We start from the raw sequence: 24,345 nt of genomic DNA, 5'->3' as shown, positions 1-24,345 counted from the left end.
TAATCTGATCGAATTTCAAAATCATCATAAATTGCCAATTAAGAACAAAACCTACCAGAGATCACTTTTTTTTATTTTGGTCATCTCAAAATGGCTTTTAATAAGATCATTTTAGATTAGCATAAAAGTAGTTTACAATAATTTTTGGTACCAAAATCCTCAAGAAATCTGTAAAATCTGTATATTTTCCAAAAATCTGTATGTCTGTATATACAGATTCTTGGTCACAGCCTCGCCGCAAAAATCAGTAAAATACAGAAAAATCTGTGTATGTGGCAATCCTGCAACCAACCTTATATGATTTGATACACATTTTTTTCATAACTTCCGAACGTAGGGGAGAACGGTCCAAAATGCACCCCTTAAGCTTTTTCGATGTTTTTGCCTATATAAACAAAAATACTCAACCATTTTAACGTATAGGTGCAAAATTTACAAACCCCGCTACATTCCACAATGATCTCCTATTCAAAAAAATTAAGTTTTTTAAGATTGAGCTACAATCTTACGGATGTGGTGGAAAAATAGTAAATCGTTAAATTTGAGTGAATATGAAGGGATTTTGCTAATTTTTTTCAATAGAGCTCAATGATGGATAACTAATTATGAATTGTAATGGAAATATTCGTTCATAAATGTACTACAACAGATTATATGAGTGAGGCCATTTTGCCCCAGGGGTGCATTTTGAACCGTTCTCCCCTAACCGATTGAGATTATTTTCAATAGTGATAAACTAGGGTTTGTCCTCCGTCGATTGCAACTTGTTGGATTCATGGGTCTCTGAGTCTTCTATAAAAAGTTCGATTTTGGAGGGAACTTTGTTCTACGAGAAAAGCAAAAAGAAAAGGATGTGTGCTTTTTAGCCCGAAAGTCGCTCTTAACTTCTTCTTGCCTTCAAATTCCCACTAATACTTGACCAGCCTTTTAACTCAGTTATTAGCTTTCCAATAATAATTTAATGGACAGATTCTATGTCACTATTCATGAATGTTTATACTGTGAGGTTAGCAGAATGCGATCGAGCAGCATGCGATAGTGAGCGAGTAACTACTCAAATGATCACTTCTTCAAGATTTTACAAAATGTATTCTGATGATGAATAAAATAACTGCGATTTTTTTTTTAATATTTTGGAATTTTGAATTTGAGCTACCCAACGGAGATGAGCCAGCCTAGGGCTGAAAGTCTCCTTATTTAAGATAAAAAAAATTGAGCTACCGTTTTATACTTCGAGGAAACTTCTTTTTAAAGAATTTTGGAAGCCCAAACAAACTATTTAGGTTTACAAATGATTTTTTGGCCTCTGGAAAGAACCTGTGCTATGGTGAATTATGAATTAAAATAATCTCGAAGCAAATTTAACATATTTAAATCTTTCATTTAGAAATTATTTTTTACTAAAATTCTCAGATTAAGTGAGAAACCCCTGATTTCATATTAGAGGAGCTTCAAAAGTTTTCCTCTACATTTTAAGTCGAGTATTTAATCTAAAAAAATATTCAAATTTGTTACTTGATCGCTGTTTATTTATCCATAAATGTTCAGAATATATTGTATGATATGGCGATATTTCTAGAAACAGTCTTATTTTCTAAATGGCAATATTTTTTTCAATTTTTAAAAGTTTTTTTAACCAACAGAGGAATCTATTTCTGATTTATGACATATGTGAGTCGAAATAATTCTATATCTAGCAATTATCACATTATTTTCAATCATAAAAAGGCATTTTCACAGGCTGTCGGGAAAAGTTCGAAGTTATACAAAACATTGATCCCCACAATGTGTAGAACTTGTTGCAAAATTGTTGTTTAAATTAAAAACATAGTTCTTGTTGGAGATAAGGGACCCCCTTCACAAAGACAAAACAATACTGAAGTCCCATCTGCTTCACGGCAGGCTGATAATTCTGCCAGCAGCTTCAGCTCTCTCTTTTCAAACAAAGTGGGTATACAATATATTAATAACAATCTTCCAAAATCTACCCAAAAGCAACGGTGTTGAACTTAATCTAGAATTAAAAAAACACCTAAATTAAAAAAAAAACCCTAAAGCAAGTACAATTGTATTTCTTTTTTTTTAATTTTTTTAAAGAGTTTTTGCCTTTCTCGTATACAAAGTATACGTAAAGGCTAAAGGATCACTCCAAAACCGAACTTTTGATAGAAGGCTGTTATATACCAATCGACTCAGCTCGACGAATTGAGGTGATGTCTGTATTTTTTTTTTTTGGTTCAATCAAAGTTGATTGCCTATTTCCGGGGATTAAACCACCCGACTTGGACGTTAATTTACAATGTTATGAAAACTCATATGTGAATATGTACGTTATGTGGAAGATATTGATTTGAAAAATGTATTGGAGGTAACCACTTTCCCTGCGATGGGACTCGAACCCATGACCCTACAGTGCGCTAGACTGGTGTTTAACCAACTAACCTACGAAGGACCTCCATCGGCCTTCGCAACCTAGTGGCTACCGAACGAGCTCGAGATTCCCAAATTGGACGCATAGTCAAATCACTCGCAATCCATTTTCCACAGCTTTGCTGGAACAAATCAAACAATTGGGAGGGTTCGTGCAGCATTGTGCCTTATGTCCCTCCAATCCGCAGCGTCGGCAGAGATTGCTTCTGTCAGGGCCTTTGCAGTCCCATTGCTTGTGCCCCGGTTCCAGGCACTTGAAGCAAACTTCGAGTTGCTCGTATATGCCCACAGGGCATACCGACCATCCCACCTTGACGCTCCCTAACTTGACTACCTTGGAGGCGTCCGCTGCAGATAGCCGAACCAATGCTACCTGCGTCCCTGCCGGACCTTTCCGTAGCCGAACGGCTGCGGTGGGCGTCTCCACTTCACACTGTCGCCGCAGTGCCGTGACGAGCTCTTCGACTTCGGTGATCTCGTCCAGGTCTTCAACCCTTAGATTCACCTCCGTAGTGAGTGCCCTCACCTTGACCGTCTCGCCTAGGACTTCCTCCGCCAACTTCTTGTAGGCGGCGCCCTTTTGCGAGACGCCCCGCTTCAACTCGAGGATCATCTCGCCCATCCGGGTACGTCTTATTCGGCGTACGTCGGCGCCGAGTTCACCGAGCTTGACGTCACTCCTCATCGCCTTCAAAACATCCGAGTACTTAGCCTCGTCCGCCGTGATGACTAGGGCATCGCCCCTGGAGCGATTGGCGCCTACCCTAGACTTCCTGCTACCCTCATTCGTCTGGGCCTTCTTTTCGGCCCTTGACGTCTTCGATTTCCTCTTGTTCAGGGTCCAGGAGGCGTCATCCCCCACTATTTCCCTGGTCTGGTGCGGCTGAGAACTCTCAGCCTGCCGTAACCCCTTACCACCGTCTTTCCTGGGTGGACGGACCTTTCCAGGTCCTTCCTCCCCCGGTTTTGGAGGTACCTGGCCGGGGTTCAGCTTCCCAGCCCCGCTACCCTTGTTCGGGGTAGTAACCCTCCACGTTTTGGAGCGGCCCCCAGGGAGCTCATCCCCTGGAGACTGTCTCCCCCGTTTTTGTGTCTGCTCCGTTGGAGCAGTCACCCCCGACGTACCCGCAAACACTTGAGCCTCAGTCTGGGTAGAATTTGGTACCACCGTTTTCGCTGGCACGCCTTCGGTCGATTCGACCTTGCCCGTATCCGCGAATCCTTGGGCCTCAGTCTGGGTAGACCTCGACTTCACCGATTTCACGGGTTTACACTTGGCCGTCCCGACCGCCCTCTCCAGCTTGGCGTCCAGCATCGACTTTCGAAGTTTCGGCAAGCTCCTCTTGATGTCCTTGCTGATATTATGCTTCGATGACGCAAAGTCGATGATGGCGTCCAGCTGTTCCGCCGCCACCTCGAAGGCCGAAAGCCCATCGCGTTTGCGGGTCATCGCTTCCACAAGCCATGGGCCGTCAATAACCTCTACCGGCGTTTTTTTAGCCGAGAGGAAGGTTAAGTGACCCACGCTGGCGCTGCGCACTGAGCTGCCGACTATTGCCTCTGGCCTCCTAGGCGGAGACCTGAACAACCCACCTCTTGCGAAGGGGTTGTCGCCTACACTACTACCACTAATTGAAGAATTGACTTGGTTTTCCATGTTGGTCCCACGAGTTGCTCGGGAAAGAGGTCCACCACGCCAGAGCCCCGCATGACGCGGTAAGGGACAATTACAGTGACAAATGTGTGTGTACAAAAATGTGAGACACACCTTATGGTACTTAACATTTTTCGATTTGCTCGCCACAAGTTGCAGTCGACGCGGATTGCGGTCTAGTTGTTTCCTATTGAAAATTGGCTGGATCAGTCATTGCGTTCAAAAGTTATTGAAAAAACATTGTTTTTCTGCCAAGGGTCCCCCCTTGGGAATTTTTTTTTCAAAAACGAAACAATTTTTTTTTTCATATATTGCAGCAATGCATTTAAATGATTGCAAATGCATATGAATTGATGGAAAAAGTAAAATCTATCCCCATAAAGTGCTATTTCGACCTCTCTTATGTGTTTTTCTTATTTTTTTAATGCGCGAGAAAGGCACCACCAACGCTAGGTGGATTGACCTTGGTTTTTCAATCAACAGATTAAGTTCAACACCGAAACCAAGTACAACTAACCGGCCCCTGCTTCCTACCTTCTTCCATATACATCGAGGTGTCCCACACTATCTTATATTCAACACTCCTTGTTCGGACGGTCGGATTTTAAAACGAAACCGTTTTTGAGAATCAACCTTTAAAAGAATGATCAAACTGTGGAAGTTTAATTTGATTTAAATTTACAGGATTCACAATTTTGAGCGTTTTTAGGATAATTTCACTCACAATTTAGTTTGTTTTTGCTCCTTTGTCTTCCGTCTCAATCGTCCTTTTTGACCTTTTCTATTAATTAATATAACTCTTCATTTCTATTCTCTTGTCTTTTTTAGCGTGTTTCGTATTTTACCTGTCTGTCCTACTCGTTTATATGTCGTTCGTCTAAATGTCGTCTTACTCTTCCGTGGGCTGTCCGCAATAGTTCGAGCACCACTGTATTGTCGTCCGTCAGCTGTTTATAATGTTAAAATTTCACTATGTGTTTATTCACATTTCGACCTACTTACAGTGTGCGTTACTGTGATCTGCTGACCAAACTCCACCTAATTCACCTCAGCCACTAACACTTTATTCAAATTATATCTCCAACTCTACCCTCACAATAAATTTCTACGATTCGCTATCAATCCACTTTACTCAACTTCAGCCATTTGTTTATATTTTCCCTTACCTCTTCAACGTATATGTTTCCTCCTCGCTTTTCAATTTCATCACTCACTCTCACCATCATATCAGCTAATTTACCTAATCGGCCAAATGTCGGTTGTGACGCGGCTGCGTCTGGGCAGGGTTGCCAGAACATTCCCCGGCCCGTAACTCTGCCCCGGAGGCCACTTCCGGCTCAGGGTTACCTCCCTTAACTTCTGGACACCCTTCCGATTGGAATTACTCTCAACATAAACTTCCGCTTGCGGTGATCTCAAGTCACCGAACTTTTTTAGCACCTGTTTCAGCTTCTCGGACTTAGTTGAATTATTTTCCTTTTGTTTTCCGTCCGTCGATATTTCCGGGTTTCTCCACTTCCGTTTCTCCACACCATAGATTGTCCAACCAATTCTCGAGCGCACGGCAATCGGTTCATTCGATTTATCTACACGAGACTCTAATGGTGCAAACAAATGGAGGTTATCCAATCCAAGTAGAATAGTTGGCACTCCCTCCGGAAACTCTTCAATCGGCACGTCCGCAAGATGTGTGTAGCGTTCCATCAATTCTCGATACCGTACATTTTGCTTGGGTAGCTGTAGTTCAGACACTGTACGAGCGTTGGTCAAAGAGAATTTCCTGTCGGAGCCTTTTGCGGACATCATCAGCTGTACGGTTTTTGATTCGCTTTCGAAGCGGTTTATGTTTCCTGTCCACGTCACCATGAGCGGTTCAGGAGTACCATGTGCCTGCAGTCGTTTGGCCACTACATCGTCCACTAGCGTTGCCGATGATCCTTCATCCAGAAATGCGACAGTATCGAATTTACGCTTCCCTACATACAGCGTTACCGGCATCGTACGAAAAATCACCGAATGACTGGACTTAACTTTCTGCAGCTGTACCGACTCTTCCACTCGATGCAGAATCGATGTGGTATCCTCGGCATCCAGTTACCATACACCGAGCAGTTCAAAAGCAGTGATTGTCACCATGCTTTGTTAGGCAGACCTCACATTTTTTTGCCTCCTGATTTCCCTAAGCTTACGCACAATGTTCGTTGCCTTAAATTCTCTACAACTCCTGATCAAATGATCCGTCCTTCCGCAGATCCAACAACTCCGGCCGAATGACTCATTGCTGGAATCTTCGCTTTGTTCCTCTTCATTCTCATGCACATGTACAAACTCTTGCCGACGATTTTCTTTCCCCAATCGCACTCGATCGCTCACGGATAGTAATTTGAACTCTGTGACCTCGGACACGTCCGAAACGATTTCAGCTGCAAAGTTCGTGAACATCCTAAGCGGACTGTTCACTTTTCCTCGTTTGAACCGGACCCAGTCCAGTTTGTAGCTCGATGGCAACTTGTCAACCAACTCCTGCACCAGCATTGGATTGTTGAGGTGGTCTCTGAGCTGTGCAGCTTCAAGATGGTCGCACAATTGCTTCACCGTGATACCAAAATTGATGAAGGTCTCCAGTCGATCACTTCTCGGTGCAGGGGCACTTCTGACTTTGGTCAGAAGCGTCTTCAGCAACTTCTCCGGCCTCCCAAATAGATTTCGAAGGTCGTTTATCACATCTGGTACCGAGTTTGGCAGAACGAGCCGACTCCTGACTGCTTCGAGTGCATCACCCTGCAGACAGTCTTGCAGACGCTTTAAATTTTCCAGGTTCGAAAACCCACACGCCGCTGTCGTGTGCTCGAAACTACTGATGAACAACGGCCAGACTTCTGGTTCTCCACGAAATTTCGGAAGATGCTGAGATACCGCTTTGCGAGCGGCTAGCTGCCGTTTCGTGATACGATCGATTTCACGCCCCGGCCCGTCAGGGCTTCGGCTGCTCCGCACACTACTATGCCGGCTGTGGCTGCTTTCCACCTGGTCATCCGACTCTTCGGTGGTTTCGCTTTCTTCGTCCGATTCGTCTCTACTGTTAGCGAGTATCGGCACTCTCTTCGTAGACTTAGGCTTAACTTTACGGATACCTGCTCCCATGCCCGGCGGGTCTGTTCCTTTCGGATACGCTCCCCGAAAGTCTGTGGTCGACAGCTGCTCGATCGTCTTCTTGGTGTGGACGTCCACCCACTTCTCCACTTTCCGCTTGGGCTGTTCTTCTTTCGTCCCGCCAACAGCACCGCCTTGGTCCTTCAAAGCGTTAACCCTCTTGACACTGCTGTCGAATTGCTGCCGGATCGCATCCCGCTTCTCCGAAAATTCCTTCTCCGCAGCCAGTTGAGCGTCCAACATTTCCTGCTCTTGCTGTAACTGCTGCTCTTGTATCTCGCGTTGCACCTGTAGCTCCAGCTCACGCATCTCCCGTTCTTGCCTCAGCTCTTCCTCCTTCCACGCTTTCTGCCTGGCGAGTAGCTTCTTACGCGCCTCCATCCGCTTTGCAAAGGCCTTTTCCTTGGCGAGTTGTTCCTCTTCCAACTGCTTCTCAGTCGGATCTGCATCGGAACCAACTCCCTGCTCGGATCCATCGCTTTTTTGACCGACCTTCTTACCACCTCGCGTCTTGCTCCTCGTGTCCGGAACCTTCAACTGCTGAGCACCAGCGAAAACACACACTTGACAGCGCCAATCGGCTTTCACAACTTCCTGGTCTACGCCAGCGCAGGAGAAATGAGCCCACTGCCTACATTTCCCACATTGGACCCAATCCACATCCTCCGACATCGACTCCGACATTGAGCAGAACAAACATTGCTCATTTTTCGATGGAGAGGAAGCCATTCCGAAGTAATCCGAAACTAAATTTTTGATTTTGTTCGGACGGTCGGATTTTAAAACGAAACCGTTTTTGAGAATCAACCTTTAAAAGGATGATCAAACTGTGGAAGTTTAATTTGATTTAAATTTACAGGATTCACAATTTTGAGCGTTTTTAGGATAATTTCTACTCACAATTTAGTTTGTTTTTGCTCCTTTGTCTTCCGTCTCAATCGTCCTTTTTGACCTTTTCTATTAATTAATATAACTCTTTATTTATTTTCTCTTGTCTATTTTCAGCGTGTACCGTATTTTACCTGTCTGTCCTACTCGTTGATATGTCGTTCGTCTAATTGTCGTCTTACTCTTCCGTAGGCTGTACGCAATAGTACGAACTCCGCTGTTATGTCGTCCGTCACCTGTTTATAATGTTAAAATTTCAATATGTGTTTATTCTTATTTCGACCTACTTACAGTGTCCGTTATTGTGATCTGCTGACTAAACTCCACCTGATTCACTTCAGCCACTAATACTATCTTTATTCAAACTATATCTTCAACTCTACCCTCACAATAAATTTCTACGATTCGCTATCAATCCACTTTACTCAACTTCAGCCATTTGTTTATATTTTCCCTTACCTCTTCAACGTATATGTTTCCTCCTCGCTTTTCAATTTCATCACTCACTCTCACCATCATATCAGCTAATTTACCTAATCGGCCAAATGTCGGTTGTGACGCGGCTGCGTCTGGGCAGGGTTGCCAGAACACTCCTCATTGGGGTGGAAGCCTCGCAACACTCTTCGCTCCTCCTAACGCTGAGCCTGACCCTCCTCCTCGCAAAACAATCCCTGGTATATTTCCGTTGCTCGTACAAATGGTCCTTACTCCGAAGTTTGCATCTCTCTAGCACATGCCTCCGAGCAAGTGGCCCGCATCCAATGCCTCTCGATGTTCTGCTCAGCAGCTCCTGAATGTTTCCGTGCATTCATCCTTCTGGATTCCTGCTAACCAGCCGCTTGGCACCTGCTTTCCACCTATCTTCTAACAACATCGAAGTGTCGCACCTCGTTGTTGTTAGACACTTCCAAATCTTATTCATCAAGTTCTCACGCGCGACTAAACTCGTTTGCATTTTTAAAGAAGCTTAAGTTTTTCATGCACATCCCTTCGTTTCACTTATGAAGCGGGCTTGGTAGTCATATGGCTACTGCTTCTGCCTCATACGCAGGAGGTCGTGGGTTCATTCCCAGGTCCGTTCCATTCTCCTACTTTATATCTTTCTCTTTATTTCTCATGTTCTAGCAATCGCTAGAACTGGAAATGGACTTCCATACCGTTTCCATTACTATTCCTATACCTTCAACTTGAGTATTCTAACAGTAATCTGCTAGAATTGGAAATGAACTATAGAGCTCGTTTCCTACATCTACATCCTACATCCGGACCTCTGCCTCTCCATCCTTACCCAGAAAATCCAACAAATTCCGCATGAACTCGTGGCAAGTGCAGAGGTATATTCGGCTTGCAGTGGGCGAGTCATTGCATCATCATTTCCTCCCCATTCCCTACATTGACTTGCATTCTGACGTGGCAGGCGCCAGTATGACCTAACAAATGAGATCACCAGTGCTTGTACATTGAAGATGTGTGCTAGTCCCAAGCAAACATCTGTTGGTTCCCTGTGCAAGAACAGCTGATCTGGTCATAATGGAGTAGCAACTACGAGCAGTCAATCAAGCTCAAGCTCACATCCCTTCGTTTCACTTATTTACCGAAAAATCAATCGAGGCGAAAATACAAAAAACCTGATGTGAGTTATTTGGATAATTCGAATCATGCACACGTAAAAAAAATCAATTATTTTATTTATATATTCCCATTTATGTTAACAATTAAACATCAGATATGGTTTTCATTTTCCATTATATGATTCTTATAATAAAACTGAATCATTCTCATTTAGAGTGTGTATATCGATTATTCACGCATTGAAGAGAAAAGTATAAGTTTCGCTTAATGGCAAAAATGTATTAAACGAAACTTATACTTTTGATTAGGTTGTACTTGTAACATTGAAAAGCAGCCGTCAATTTTGTTCATCCTACAGCCAAAATGCTGTAGAATAGTGTTAACTTTTTGTGTTATTTAACATAAAACCAAGCTTAAAAACTTTAAAAATAATGTGGTAATATAATATTTAGATGCATCAATCTATTAGTCTAACCAATTTTGTTATTTTTATAGTAATGTAGAACGAATCTCCTCTCCTGGATATTTTGTCAAGCGGCAATTGCAAGGCCAAACACCCGTCCGTAGCGAAGTCGCCAGTCCCACCGACAACATGGACTGTACATACATTGGCGTTTGGTGACATATGAACTAGTGCTGAAAACAAGTGACGGAGCATACGATCGTTACTTCGCTGGACGGGTCAATCCGGCAGTATAACGAGAATGCCAGGGAGTCAACAATTGTGATACGTTTGGAGTTCTCATCCAGTATGTGGTATGAACTGTTCTTGCCTACGGCATGTCTGGACAATTCGACCCGGCTGATCGTTAAAGCCACTGGAGAATTACTACCATAGTGCGGGAGTCAGCTCGGAAGTCAGCGGACGGAAGATTATCCCTGTATCTAAATAGCCCACCACGGAGAGCAGCATATACTTGCCTCATCAATCGGCCAAGCTTCTAGCGGAATGGCATGTATGAATTTTCTTGAGAAATGTCAGTAAAAAGGTATACACATCCTGGTAAAAATACGAAAATATATACAAATTTCGGATTTTAAATTGTTTTTTTAGATTTTAAATGAAAGAAAACAACAATAAAAAAAAGAATAATAAAGCTAATGATTTAATTATGATAATCCTAATGAAAATAATTCATTGATCTTATACAGATTATTTGAAATTGTCAATCATGCATATGCATCTTTGATATGAAATGTATAAGTTTCGACTTATGGTTGTCTTGTGTAGCACCGCATAGCTTTTATTATAATTGTACATACGTTCTATTAAGAAACCACAATAGCAAAAATATATGTGTTTTGCCAAATATATCTATTATGAAATTTTTTTTTCGTGCAAGATTTTACCATGATTCAAATCGTACATTAGTTTTGAGATCTTGAGTTTTTCTAGACACTGACTGGTCACTATTTGGTCACTTTTTCTGCAAATGAAGGTCACTATTTGGTCTCTTTTTTCGACAACGTTGGTCACTAAAGTCACTATTTTAAGCAGCATTGATCGCTACCAGCCCTGTTAAAGCTGCTCACTGCCATGTTTGAGAAGTTCAGCCGGGAGCTGGTCCTTCTCCGCAGCCTTATTGTTTTTCAGCTCTTTAACAGCTTTTTTAACCTCATCTAGTGTAGGTGACTCCACAGCTTGTCCATCGTCGCTAATATTTATTCTGTTCACCGATGCACCGTCACTTCCACTATTCAACAAACTCTAAAAGTGTTGCATCCACCTGACAGCTACTTCGGTTTTATCTGTCAGCAAATTCCCTTGTTAGTCGTTGCACATGACGGGAGATGGCGCTGTCTTTCTCCGCACGCCATTGACAGACTCATTAAACATCCGCATATCGTTCTGCTCCATTTTTTCCTGCGCCTCGCTAATCATTTGTTCTTCATAATCTTTCTTCTTCCTGCGCTGGGTTCGTTTTTTGGCGGCTCTTGCTTCCTTGTACCGATCGCTATTCGATAGGGTACCCGACACCAACATCCAGCTTCTGGCAATGGTCTTCTCGTCTGTCACTCTCTGACACTCCACATCAAACTGTTGTGCTCACCGAACCATGGATCGATTCCCATAGATTGTTGATGTTGTCGCTAACGTTGATTGCAGTTATCCGTTCGTCGAGCTTCTGGTGGTACTCAGCCGATTCTCCTTCCGCCGACAATCGCTGGATATTGTAACGCATCGTTCGCTGTGATCTTTCGTTCGATACAGTTAACAACCGCGATCGAATTCTAATGACAACAAAGTAGTGATCAGAGTCAATGTTCGGATGTCTGAATGTCCGCACATCGATAACATCCGAGAAATGGTGCCCATCCACCAGAACATGATCCATCTGGTTGCAAATTTCACTATTTGGATGTCTCCAGGTGTGCTTTCGGATGTTCTTTCGTGTAAAGTAGGTGCTACTGATGGACATCCCTCTGGGCGTAGCGAAATTTACTAGCCGTATTAGGGGTCCTCCTTAGCCTAGCGGTAAGACGCGCGGCTACAAAGCAAGACCATGCTGAGGGTGGCTGGGTTCGATTCCCGGTGCCAGTCTAGGCAATTTTCGGATTGGAAATTGTCTCGATTTCCCTGGGCATAAAAGTATTATCGTGTTAGCCTCATGATATACGAATGCAAAAATGGTACCTTGGCTTAGAAACCTCGCAGTTAATAACTGTGGAAGTGCTGAATGAACACTAAGCTGTGAGGCGGCAATGTCCCAGTGTGGGGATGTAATGCCAATAAGAAGAAGCCACCTGACATTCCAGGTACCGAGTTTCCAATCATAGCCCTTATTTCGTTGCCAGATAGGTTGCCAAAAATAACGTCCTCTTTTTCTGCTATCTCCATTTTTCGTGTCATTGGAGAGGCTTCAGTAAGCTACCTTACCGGAGTCGCATTACTTACATCACGCTGGTGGGGCTGCCACATTAGGTATAGCTGACGCGATACAGCATTTCGTTAATCAGCCACTGGGTACCAGGCAGACGCTGTTTAAGCCGCACCTCCTGGTGAACAGACGCTCGAGGCGTACCTTATCACTCTAGCTGATGTCGGAAGGACAACAGTGCCCAGGCTGCACTACAACCCTGGCAGCGTGGAAGCGTGAGGTAGGAACTTGTGGGGACTAGAGCTCTGATTCCTGTTTCCTGGAAGGAAACTAATATACAAATACCTATTCCTAAAATGCTAAACCTTGGAAATATTGACGAATTCCGATGCATTACTACTTTATGCTCCACCGTAAACAAAATCCATATCAAAATACTGTTGTACAGACTTCAACAATACCCTATACCAGCATACCATATGGCATTTCAAGTTAAGAAAAGTGGTAGCGATCCATTTTTGGTAATTCGACTAATTTTGGACGAATGCTAGAGAAAAGAATGTAAAACAATATCGATATTATTAGACATCAATTAGCTTTTCTATAGACTGAATATTGCTTCAAAAGCTGGCTGGCTTCGGCGAAGCTTGTAAACAGAGTAACTGAAACCGAAAAAAAAACGAAAATTCAGTGAACTTAAAAGACGGCAAATTGAAATTAAATTGTAAAGCAAGAGGGGTTAGCAAGGCTGCTCTCTAAGGCTGTGAACCATTCCACCTATTTGTTTAATTTTTAGTTATAGTTTGACAGTTCGATGGTTATTTCTCCGTGGTTACAAATAACCCTGCTCCGGAGCATGGTTAGATTTGACAGTTCGATAGCCTAACTTTTTGAAATCCATTTTTTACGACTTTTCAAAAAAGTTTTATTACGTGGCAATGCATTTGTGACTTTTTGGACTACCAAATAACACAAAGTTTGCATAAATTGCGTTTAAAAGTAAAAAGTTATCATAGGTATTGCCTTAGGGGGGGACATATTATACCGTCTTACCCTACTGTCGTCGGAGTGACAATGGGTCAAATGGTAGTGAGAATGGGTCACTACATTGAATGCTTGTGGAATAGATTTAATGTATCTGAGGACAAAAAAACTGAAATATTTGAACTTTTCTGGAGCGTCTTTTGCTGCGCAATTTTCGTAGTGACCAGTAGACCCGGTAGGGTAACCGTACCCTTAGTGGAGGTAGCACCAATAGTGGAGGTAGTGGGGTTTTAATGAGATTTATCATATTTATACACTTTACGATGGTTTCAGTTGGTGCGTCGTGCTTTAAATATCATGTTAAATGCAACTTATCTTAAGATTTCGCCTAAAAAGCTTTTAAAAACAATGGTTTTCCTTAACAAAATTAACTCCCTTGCACCTATAGTGGTGCAACTGTACCAATAGTGGCGAGTCTCATAAGAAACCAATGGATAGCACCACTATGGGAACCAAATTTATTTTTTACCGCCACTAAAGGAACAGTGTACCCATAGTGGTGCAAGCAATATTTGGTAATTGTTGATGTTAAATGACATCTATCTCATTTTTGTTAGCAAATTTATTAGTTTATCTATTGGCTAAGATATTAAAGCTGTAAATTTCTCATAATTATCAATTTAAAAAAAAAAAATCTTCTGTGGATCTACTAATACCTCCACTATTGGTACCGTTACCCTAATTCGACTCATTTTCAAAACTTGCATCTTTGCTCTTGGAGGTCTCTTGGAATACTGATAAATCCTGCACTTGCAAAGCATGCTCAGTTTGCTTCGAAATTTAAATAAATCTCGCTTAACTTTTCAAAAGGTCCTAAGAAACATTTTTTTCATGATTTAATTTGAGTATTGCAATCAACAGACATGAAATATGTTGATTGCATTATTCAGATTAAATCTTGAAAAAAATGTTACTTAGGACCTTTTGAAAAGTTAAGCGAGAAATGCAAGCCAACTCTTTATAGTTATTTTTATTTGTATTGGTTTGAAATTAAACAATTTTAATTTAGATTTTTTACGGTAACTATACTGGATTTTTTGTCTATGAATCCTGTGAACTCTGATGATATTTGGTTTTTCGTAAATGCATGATGACGAATTAAATGATGAATTGCACACGAAACGTCGGTTTGCATATGCTGCTGATATAATAAGATATAATATAGGTAGTGTTATGAATAATTTAACATACTCTTTAGAACTTTATGTTGAATGCTGATAATACATTTATGCGCAGTAGGTTAATTCCGTGTATTGTTGAGACACCAAAGCATTTGCAGCCAGTAGAATTTTAATTGTAGTAGACTGTTTACGTACATACTCAACGGCCTTTACCAATCATGCCACCAAAGCAGACGATAAATTTAATTAACGCCCATCCTGTCAGTTAATTTCAGAAATTTCTCTCCGTACTATATGCCCGTCACTGAGCTAAGATAGATTCCAAAACGAGCTGACCTCTAAGTTCAATTCTTTTAATTTTGTTCGCTGTTATGACAATCGTTCCGAATGTAGAAGCATGCTGCTTTGCTATTACACATAGCCATATAAATACATCAACTCATTCATGCACTTGATGCACCTTACACCCACTCGGAATGTTCCGAATCTAGATACGGTATTATTGTTGGTAGACTGGGCTTGGTTCATTCTTCATGCGGTTCGGCTTGATTGTAGTTGTCTTCACTGTCACTGACCTATATAGAAGTTGCGTGAGCAAATATCCCTGCGGGGGTAGAGTACACTATCGTAAAAATTAATAATATATGTAGGACAGGCATATGAGGTGGCCGCTACCGTTCAACTGGGATGGGAAAATAATCTATAAATGATGTGAATCGACGAATGGTGCGATAGTATTCGCGAAACCGGTATCTGTCATTTGTTCTTAGTCGGGTAATATCCCACCACGTTCTATACGGGTTATATTAGTTTGTATATGATAAACAATGTGCTCGTGGTGAGTTCGAGATCAAAAATATGAATTATTCATATAAACAATTTAAGCAACATCAATTAAACATCTTCAATGATGTGCCATTTTGTCATTCTCTTATATTAATCGTTGGTGAAATAGATGTAAGAAAGCTAATCCTAAAATTATACAAGTAGCTTTGTGTTGAAAGCAAGGTTGTTATCGATCATTTAGTAATCTTGGTTCGATCTTTCAGTAGTTTCTCAAAAACTCATTTCATTTCATCAAATGCTGATGTCATATTAGAAATTCGGAGACAGTACTCGTCGATAGAAAATCCTTCCGCACGCGATGGCATATGAGCAAGTCAAACCACCTTCCTTTTGCCAGTGAAGATATATCAGCTTCCACACTGATATTCTTCCCTCCCCCTTCATACGGGAGCTTGGCAGAAGGAAGGTCGTGTGATATGTGCCATCACAAATATTGCCCTCCGCTCGCTTTCAAATCGACTTCTATAAAAAACATTCTTCATGCCTGCCGTATCCTATCGGAACTATCAATTCTATACTTTCGCCTCTAATTCTATCATGAACATGTACGTCCAAGTTTGGAAGATGATATTAGCATTTCCATATCATTTCAGAAGCTGTTTTTTTTAATGTGTTGTATGGTGGACTTCCAGTTGGAAGGTTTCTGCTACAACTCTGTTTTAGAACTCCACGAGTAGTTATAGCGCTAGTTGCAGTAACTTGAACTAAATTATTGAAATTTTGTTATCATGCAGTGTTGTCGCTGAAAATTTAACTTTTGCTAAAATAATCTTTATTCTAGTTATATAAAATCTAATAAAATATCCCGTTGGTCCGTTCATGGGTTCTGACTACCGTTAGAGGTCAGCGCTGATCCGAAAAGCGTCGGCGGCGGCGTTTGTCATAATTTTGGTCGCGATTTATTTATTACGTTCGCAGGGTAAAGTTATTTTTAAGTCATTAACGGGAGATTTTTTTTTGTAGATGCAGTTCATCTGATTCATCTTTACGTCGGTCCTGCTGCACCTGATATATGTTTACACCGAATCCCTACCCTACTAATACAATCCCTGTTTTGCCGTAACATTTATGAGAGGTCATAGAGTTCTCTGCATCTTTCTCAAGTAAATGTTGAACTAACATTCCTTTCCCATCCTCACCAGTTGCAAGGACGTGGCCAGGACTATTCAGGGCTGTTGGAACAAGCAATGTCTTCGCCTAAGAGTTAATAATTAATCCCAAATTATTACCTATCCAAAAACGGGTGGAGCGTTTGCCTTGCTCTTAACAATGGTCTTCCCTAGTAACATTTTGTTTTTATGCTGGTTTTAAAACACTTTTGGAGAGCAAATTATGGTCTTCAAGAGCGTTATAAAACTTAAAATGTTACTTGGGTTGAGTAGTACCACCTACGATATTGTGCAACTTGGGCAATGCTAATTCTAATGCTAATTAACGGGAGATTTTTTTTATTTCGCCGGAAAATGTAATGAACTGTCCCAGGAGATTCTTCCAAGTTTTTCGAATTTTTAACAGGAAATGCTCTAAAGTTTTCACCGGAATTTCTTTGAAATTTTCACGGAAAATTATTAAGAAGTTTGCCTATGCCGAATAATACGTTAAGCCGAAAGCTATCTAGCTGAATTCCATTTGTTCATTACGGTTATTATGTGGAAAATGGTTTGACGACCAAACTAGTCATTTGCCTGGAAAAGCCATATGCTCTAACAGGTCGTTTTGTCGAATTGGCCTTGTCGTCGAAAATTCCATTTGATCGAAATGGTAGTTTAGCAGGAAGGGCAATTTGGCCGAAAATGCTATTCGGCTGATCGGTTTATATGGCGAAAAACGTCCCATTCGGCCAAACGCCATTTTTGAACAAATGAGCTGTCGGAGTAAATGTCTTTTTTGCCCAAATTATCAGTTCGGCCGTATGATCTTCACCCGTATCAAACCGTTTTCGACCTTATGTCACCTCGTCCGACCAAGCAGCATTTTCGGTCAAAGGATTTTTTTCGTTAGCTCGGGCAAACTACACTTTCGGCCATATGTTCATTTCGGCCTAATGGCCCTTTTATGCCAAACGACCATCTAGCCTTTTTGGCTAAATGACCTATTCGATTAGACGACTTTTCAGTCAAATGACATGTTCGGCCGAACGACATTATCGGCCATATGTCTATTTTGTCCAAATGCCAGTCGAGTTCCAGATTAATGACATATTCGGCCAAACAACAAACGGCCCTTCCCCGTCAAAACATTTGCTTTCAACGTGAAATTCTGTGGATTTCAACAGGAAATCCTTGCAAATATCCTTTGAGATTCCCAATATAGAACTGGTGTCTTAATCCATACATGGACAAACGTCGGTGAAATATTTTTTTTATCATATAAATATTGAGGCTGTTCAAAAATTACGTAACACTAAAAGGAAAGGGAGGGGGTCAGGCCGTGCGTTACGATTCGTACAAACCAATTAAACCTTCCATATAAAAAGCGTTACGAGGCGGAGGATGGAGGTCCAAAATCGTCAAATTTAGCGTTACGTTATTTGTGAAAGAATCCATTCCGGATATTCCGGAGAACCATTTGGTTGCATGAATCACAATGTCAATGCTGTACTCAGAATGTACAAAATATCGGTGCTTTGAATTGAAATTCATTAAATGACCAATTATGAATGTTCTTGATTTCCATTCCCTTAGGGTTCTTTCACAAAATCCGTAACGATGAATTTCATAATTTTGATACCCCACCCTCCCTCTCCTAACTTTCGGAAGGTTTTTTTTTGTACGGATCGTAACGCTTGGTCTGTCTTCCTTATTTCCCCTAAAATGTTACATAATTTGTGAACAGTCACACTTTTTGTATGAATCATTGCAAATTTTTGTACGGATTGTCACACTTTGGGCACCCCCCCCCCTCCCTCTTAGCGTTACGTACTTAATAGATGCTCCCTAAGGAAAGCGAGAAAGTCACTATCATGTCTTGCACATATTGGATACGTTATGGATACACGAAGATAATATTTCTATTTTTGTAAGATGGGTAAAATTATTACTCCGGATAATCGAGCCATTTTCTCCGGTTAATCGAGCCCCGGATAATCGAGTCCGGCCTGTAGTGTTAGGCATTTTCCTTTTCCATTAGGCATAGTCTCTAAAACCAATAAAACAGACACTTTTTTGCCAAACTCATCCGTACCAAATCATAAGCTCAGAAGACACGTTCTGCTATAGTTGAGCTCTAGCAAATGGACGTTGCGATGGACGGTGGACGGAAATACCTGCCCTAACAGACAAAAAGCTATGGAAAACGCAAATTTTACAGTTTTGAATTGAATATTTTACGATGGTGGGAAGCAACCCGCTTTCGTGACAGTAACTTGCTATGTACCAAGCGTCTCCACACGGCTCTACGTGGCTCCACCAAAGGTACGTGGCGTGTTATTTCCTAAGCAATGCCAACCAACAGGTGTTTTACCTCCATGAATTTTCCGGCAATAATTTTATCATTATGATTCTGATGGTTCTCGCGATTTGTAGTTTTGAAACATGCTTGAAATAGCAATATGGCCAAATAATGAGTTTGCCATATTTTTGTAAATTTTGAACTCTTATCCAAGGGTGTCAGAAGGGCGCCCTCGGAATTAGAAGAGGACGAGTCCAGCTAAGGAATCTCACCTGAGCCATCTTTAAAAATCATTCAGTGCTTGGACAAAAATCTCAGTTTGGTTAAAAATGTCACATATGCAGTTTCACAAACAAACGATTCAACTATTCTCTACGAACATTTCTGTAATTCAATAAATACAATTTAAACTTCTGATTATTTGCAGATCGATTTGTACATTGATACGGCCCGCCCAATCGTAGACAAAGTACTAGAAGGCTACAATGGCACCATCCTGGCGTACGGTCAAACGGGCACCGGAAAGACCTATACCATGTCCGGTAATCCGGATTCTCCACAAACGAAAGGCATCATACCGAACACGTTTGCCCATATTTTTGGACACATAGCCCGTGCCAAGGAAAATCAAAAGTTCTTGGTTCGGGTAAGTTACATGGAAATCTATAACGAAGAGGTTCGAGATTTACTCGGTAAGGAGTTCAACAAAAGTTTGGAGGTAAAGGAGCGCGCCGACATTGGCGTGTTTGTGAAAGATTTGAGTGGCTACGTGGTTCACAATGCTGATGATTTGGATAACATTATGAAGCTTGGGAATAAGAATCGTGTCGTAGGAGCGACAAAGATGAACTCAGAATCCTCTCGTTCGCATGCTATTTTTTCGATTACAATCGAGTCCAGTGAAACCGATGATACTGGTAAGCAGTATGTTAAAATGGGGAAGTTGCAGCTGGTCGATCTGGCTGGTTCGGAAAGACAAAGTAAAACCCAGTCATCGGGATTGAGATTAAAAGAAGCAACGAAGATTAATCTCTCACTGTCGGTTCTGGGAAACGTGATCAGTGCTTTAGTTGATGGCAAAAGCACGCACATTCCTTACCGTAACTCTAAACTCACCAGATTACTTCAAGATTCACTTGGAGGTAACAGCAAGACCGTGATGTGTGCAAGTATCAGTCCAGCAGATTCCAACTATGTCGAAACTATATCAACATTGCGCTACGCCTGCCGTGCTAAGAGTATTCAGAATTTGGCACATGTCAATGAGGAACCAAAGGATGCACTGTTACGCCATTTCCAAGAAGAAATCATGGAACTTAAACGTCAATTGGAAGAGGGGACATTTGTTAGTGGAATTTGTACCGATGAAGATGAGGAAATTGAAGACGATGACGAAGAAGAGGAAGAAGAGATAGAAATCGATGAAGATAAGGAGAGAGAACGCCTAGAGAAGAAGGAGAAAAAACGTCGAGAGAAAGCTAAAGAGAAGAAAGAAAAAGCTGATGCCGAGAAGGAACTGTTGGAACAAAAGGCGATGAAAAATGAACAAGAAATTAAACGAGCAAAGTAAATTATATTATTTTAAAGTAAATTTATTATTATATTGGCATTCAAAATATTTCAGATCGGAACAAGACCAACTTCGCGCAAAACTGTCATCTCTGGAGAACAAGATTCTGGTTGGTGGCGAAAATTTGTTAGAGAAGGCCCAAGCCCAGGAGGTACTCCTGGAGAAGTCTATGGCCGAATTGGAACGTAGTACCAAAACTGAACGGGAGCTGGAAGAAAACCTTCAAAAGATTGAAGCTGAACGCATCGACATTGAAGAACGCTACAGTTCCCTGCAGGAGGAATGCGTTGGAAAGACTAAAAAGTTACAACGCGTTATGTCGATGCTCATGAGCATCAAGTCTGAATTGGCCGACCAACAACAGGAACAACAGCGCGAAAAGGAAGGCATTTATGAAAACATTCGAAGCCTGTCGAGAGAGTTGGCTCTTTGCGAATTGGTAATTAATTCGTACATTCCGAAAGAGTATCAGGTGAGTAGTTGGATAAGTATCAACGTATAAAAGTGAGTGCTAATTATTTCGACTGCATAGTTTTATACCGGGCGCATGTTAGGTTTCCATCCGTAATCGGTCTGATGCCATATTCCTTTGGATGCTTTGGATACTAAGATCCTTCTCCATAGTGTACAGCCTACGTGCATATGGCATACACTAATTGTACTAAACACTGTTCTTGCAACATTATTTTTCTTATGCCCTTTGTGATTTAACCAATATTGACAAATCATTTGTCATTAATTAATTTGATGTCCTGACTCAGACTCAAAAAAAAAAAAAAACAAAATGCTCTTTTATTTAGCTAAATCAGTATTTATTCATTCATCATTGTTTTAGTTTGTGTGCAATAAATCCTTTCCTTCCATACTTTTAGAATATGATCGAAAAATTTACTCACTGGAACGAGGACATCGGTGAGTGGCAACTGAAATGTGTCGCTTACACGGGCAACAATATGCGCAAAAACGTAGCCGAGCCGAAGGTCAATACCAAAGAGACGGATCTGATCGATCTGTCGCATGTTTATCTAAGCTACAACACGGATTCCGTCACCGAACCAGTGCGCGCTAAGACGGCACGACCACGTACTTCGGGAATAGCTCGTCCAACCACAGCTAGAAAGTATTATTAGGATGTAGTAGGCCCCTTAAATTGGAATATCTTCGAAAGCGCACAGCCAAATGATCAAATGTTTTTACTAGAGGAGAGGCTTTTACGTGCACTTGTGTGTTGTATGTATTCGTTATTGTGTTATAGTGTAGGTTTTGTTTATTTAGTTTTCACAAGCAATCACAACATTCACAGCTTTTTAAGTCGTGTGCAATCCCCCACTAGTCCAGTGACGATAGATGACTATATTTTGTTTTTGTTTTTTATGTGTTTAAAATTTTAATATAATTAAGAGCAAAGAACATAATTTTGACTATCAAAATGTCTTGCATTTTGAATAACAAGCATGATAGAACTATTAATGTTGCTGTGGATGTGACAATATTCCAAGAGTAGATTATTCTAGTTTCAATTGCTTTATAAAAATGAACGGTACATACGCAAAATGTACCTTTTGGGTGATAATAAGTTTCAAGCATTCCTACTGGTGATTTACATGAATATATAACGCGAAATCTAAATTCATAAATTCGAAACACAACCAATTTATCAGTTTTTATTTTATTCCAAAATTAACAAAATCTAGGGGTTTTGAGCAGAAAGGCTAAAATTATTATAACAAATGCGGCGAAGATAAAAACAATAAAATGTAAATACTATCGAGATAATCACCCTTCTTCGTATTTGAGGCATTCCACGGGGGCATGTCAGTCGATCCTGAGCGACCATTTCGAAAATATTTGAAACTCTGCACAGTTTTTCAATTTCATCTAAATCGTCATTTTTCGATATCAAATCTTCATATTGAGTCACGACTAACTTTTCAAAAGGGTGTATGTGAAAATGGTTCAAAAATATTTAAAAAGCTGCACAGCAAAAACGGAATGTTCGATTGTTATGATTTTTTCAGCAAAGTTAGACAACTAAATGGTGATTCTTAAGAAAATGTGCACAGTAAAAAAAATTTTTTTTGCCTTTAAAAATATCATTTTTGTCACAAAAACTCAAATATCTCAAAACCCTATCTTTTTTCGAACGTAATTTAGGGAAAACGGTCCATTATATTAGCTATCTACCATAAAAATTTGGTGATGGTAAACTAATAAACAAAAAAGTTATGACATTTCAAACATTTCACAATTTTCACATTTAGTAAAAAAAAAATTTTTTCTGTGTAAGTTATTTCGAGAATTGCAGTTTGATGCAGATTTTATTGTTAAGGGACGTGATTTAAACAAGTTGTTTTCGTTTGTCGTTTCGTTTTGTCGATGCTGCCAAGTTCGTGGTCTATTCAGGATGCCATTGATGAGTTCAAAACCAATAGAAATACAGTAAAAGAGGCAAAACAATTGAAGAATAACTGTCTTTCAACCAAAAATACTAGGTCTAGTACTGCATTAACAGATGAGACAAAAGAAATAGTAGTTCAATATTTTGAAGATGATGAAGTAAGTCGAGCTATGCCTGGTCAAAAGATTATGTATCAGTAAAAAGATGGAAAGCGTCAAGCAATCCAAAACGATTAATGATGACGACTTTGAAAGAAGCGTACACACGCTTCAAGGAAATTCACGATAATATTAAAATAGGTTTTCCTCATTTGCAAGCCTTCGGCCAAGGCAATGTAAGCTTCTTTCCAATTCAGGAACATAATGTGTGTGTGTGCACAACCCATGAGAATATTAATCTTATTTTACATAGTTTGAAAAGAATCAATTTAACAAAGGATATTAAAATGTTAACTGGTAGTCTTTGTGTGAAAATACAACATCAAATTGCTATCTACGATCTTGTTCGGATTGTCCAGATTCTTCATCATTGGAAAATACTTTATTCGCTGAGTTTGAAGAAAATATATTGATCAGTTATCATTTGAGCAATGGGTGACCACGGATAGGTGTGACATAGAAACTATTGTAAAACCTGTAGATGAGTTTGTGTCATATTTTTGCTTGAAATTAGAAAGTTTAATCCCTCACGATTTCATTAAAACAGAACAATCCAGCTTTTTAAAAAATACGAAAAATACATTACAAAATGGTGAATTTTTAGTCATTTGTGATTTTTCTGAAAATTACAGCTTTGTATTGCAAGATGAAGTGCAGTCCCATCACTGGAACGTACAACAAGCTACAATTCACCCATTCGTTATTTATTTTAATGGAAGTACGCAAATTGAACACTTAAGTTTTATTATAATTTCCGAAGATTTAAGACACGATTCAGTATCCGTAAACTTGTTCATTTAAAAAATGATTAACTTTTTACGCGTTGATAAGCATAAAGAAGTCAAAAAGATATATTTCATGTCTGATGGAGCAGCGTCGCAGTACAAAAATCGTAAGAATTTTTCGAGCCTATGTCAATTTAAATCAATGTACGGAATTGATGCAGAATGGCATTTTTTGCTACATCACATGGCAAAGGTCCTTGTGATGCTATTGGAGGAACAATAAAGCGCATGGCCACAAGAGCAAGTTTAGCCAAAGAACGTGAGCATCCAATTAAAACTGCGAAAGAACTTTTGATTGGGCAAATCGTAGAAAAGAAAAGATTTAACCAAATTATCATTTTGTTTTACTACTACTGAAGAGTACGAAATAAAGGCTTCAGAGCTCAGCGAGCAATTTAATAACGCGAAAACGATCCAAGGAACCCAAAATTTCACTGTTTCATTCCATTGTCGGAAAATAAAATTAAAGCAAAACTATACTCAAACTGTGCTGATAATAATTCAAAAGTGTTCGATA

General features: G+C 40.5%; 1 protein-coding gene and 1 long non-coding RNA gene across 2 annotated transcripts in view; one reads left to right on the top strand and one right to left on the bottom strand.

The window, feature by feature from the left end:
- Positions 1-22,263, top strand: part of LOC134227035 (kinesin-like protein KIF3A) — a 112,991-nt gene extending 90,728 nt beyond the window's left edge. The window contains exons 3-5 of the mRNA XM_062708227.1: positions 19,345-20,483; positions 20,542-20,959; positions 21,360-22,263. Coding sequence (XP_062564211.1) covers positions 19,345-20,483; positions 20,542-20,959; positions 21,360-21,617 — 1,815 coding nt within the window. The 3' untranslated portion in view covers positions 21,618-22,263. The remainder of the gene's footprint in view (positions 1-19,344; positions 20,484-20,541; positions 20,960-21,359) is intronic.
- LOC134224809 (uncharacterized) lies at positions 4,807-6,003 on the bottom strand. Its single transcript, XR_009983069.1, has 3 exons — positions 5,087-6,003; positions 4,930-5,031; positions 4,807-4,865 (listed from the first exon to the last, which is right to left on the bottom strand). It is a non-coding gene; the product is annotated as an uncharacterized LOC134224809 (long non-coding RNA).
- Positions 22,264-24,345: the final 2,082 nt, after the last annotated feature.

The sequence above is a fragment of the Armigeres subalbatus genome, chromosome 3 (genome assembly GCF_024139115.2).
Source record: "Armigeres subalbatus isolate Guangzhou_Male chromosome 3, GZ_Asu_2, whole genome shotgun sequence".
Taxonomy (NCBI): domain Eukaryota; kingdom Metazoa; phylum Arthropoda; class Insecta; order Diptera; family Culicidae; genus Armigeres; species Armigeres subalbatus.
The sequence above is the reverse complement of the archived record's forward strand: the minus strand, read 5'-3'. Positions and strand labels throughout refer to the sequence as shown.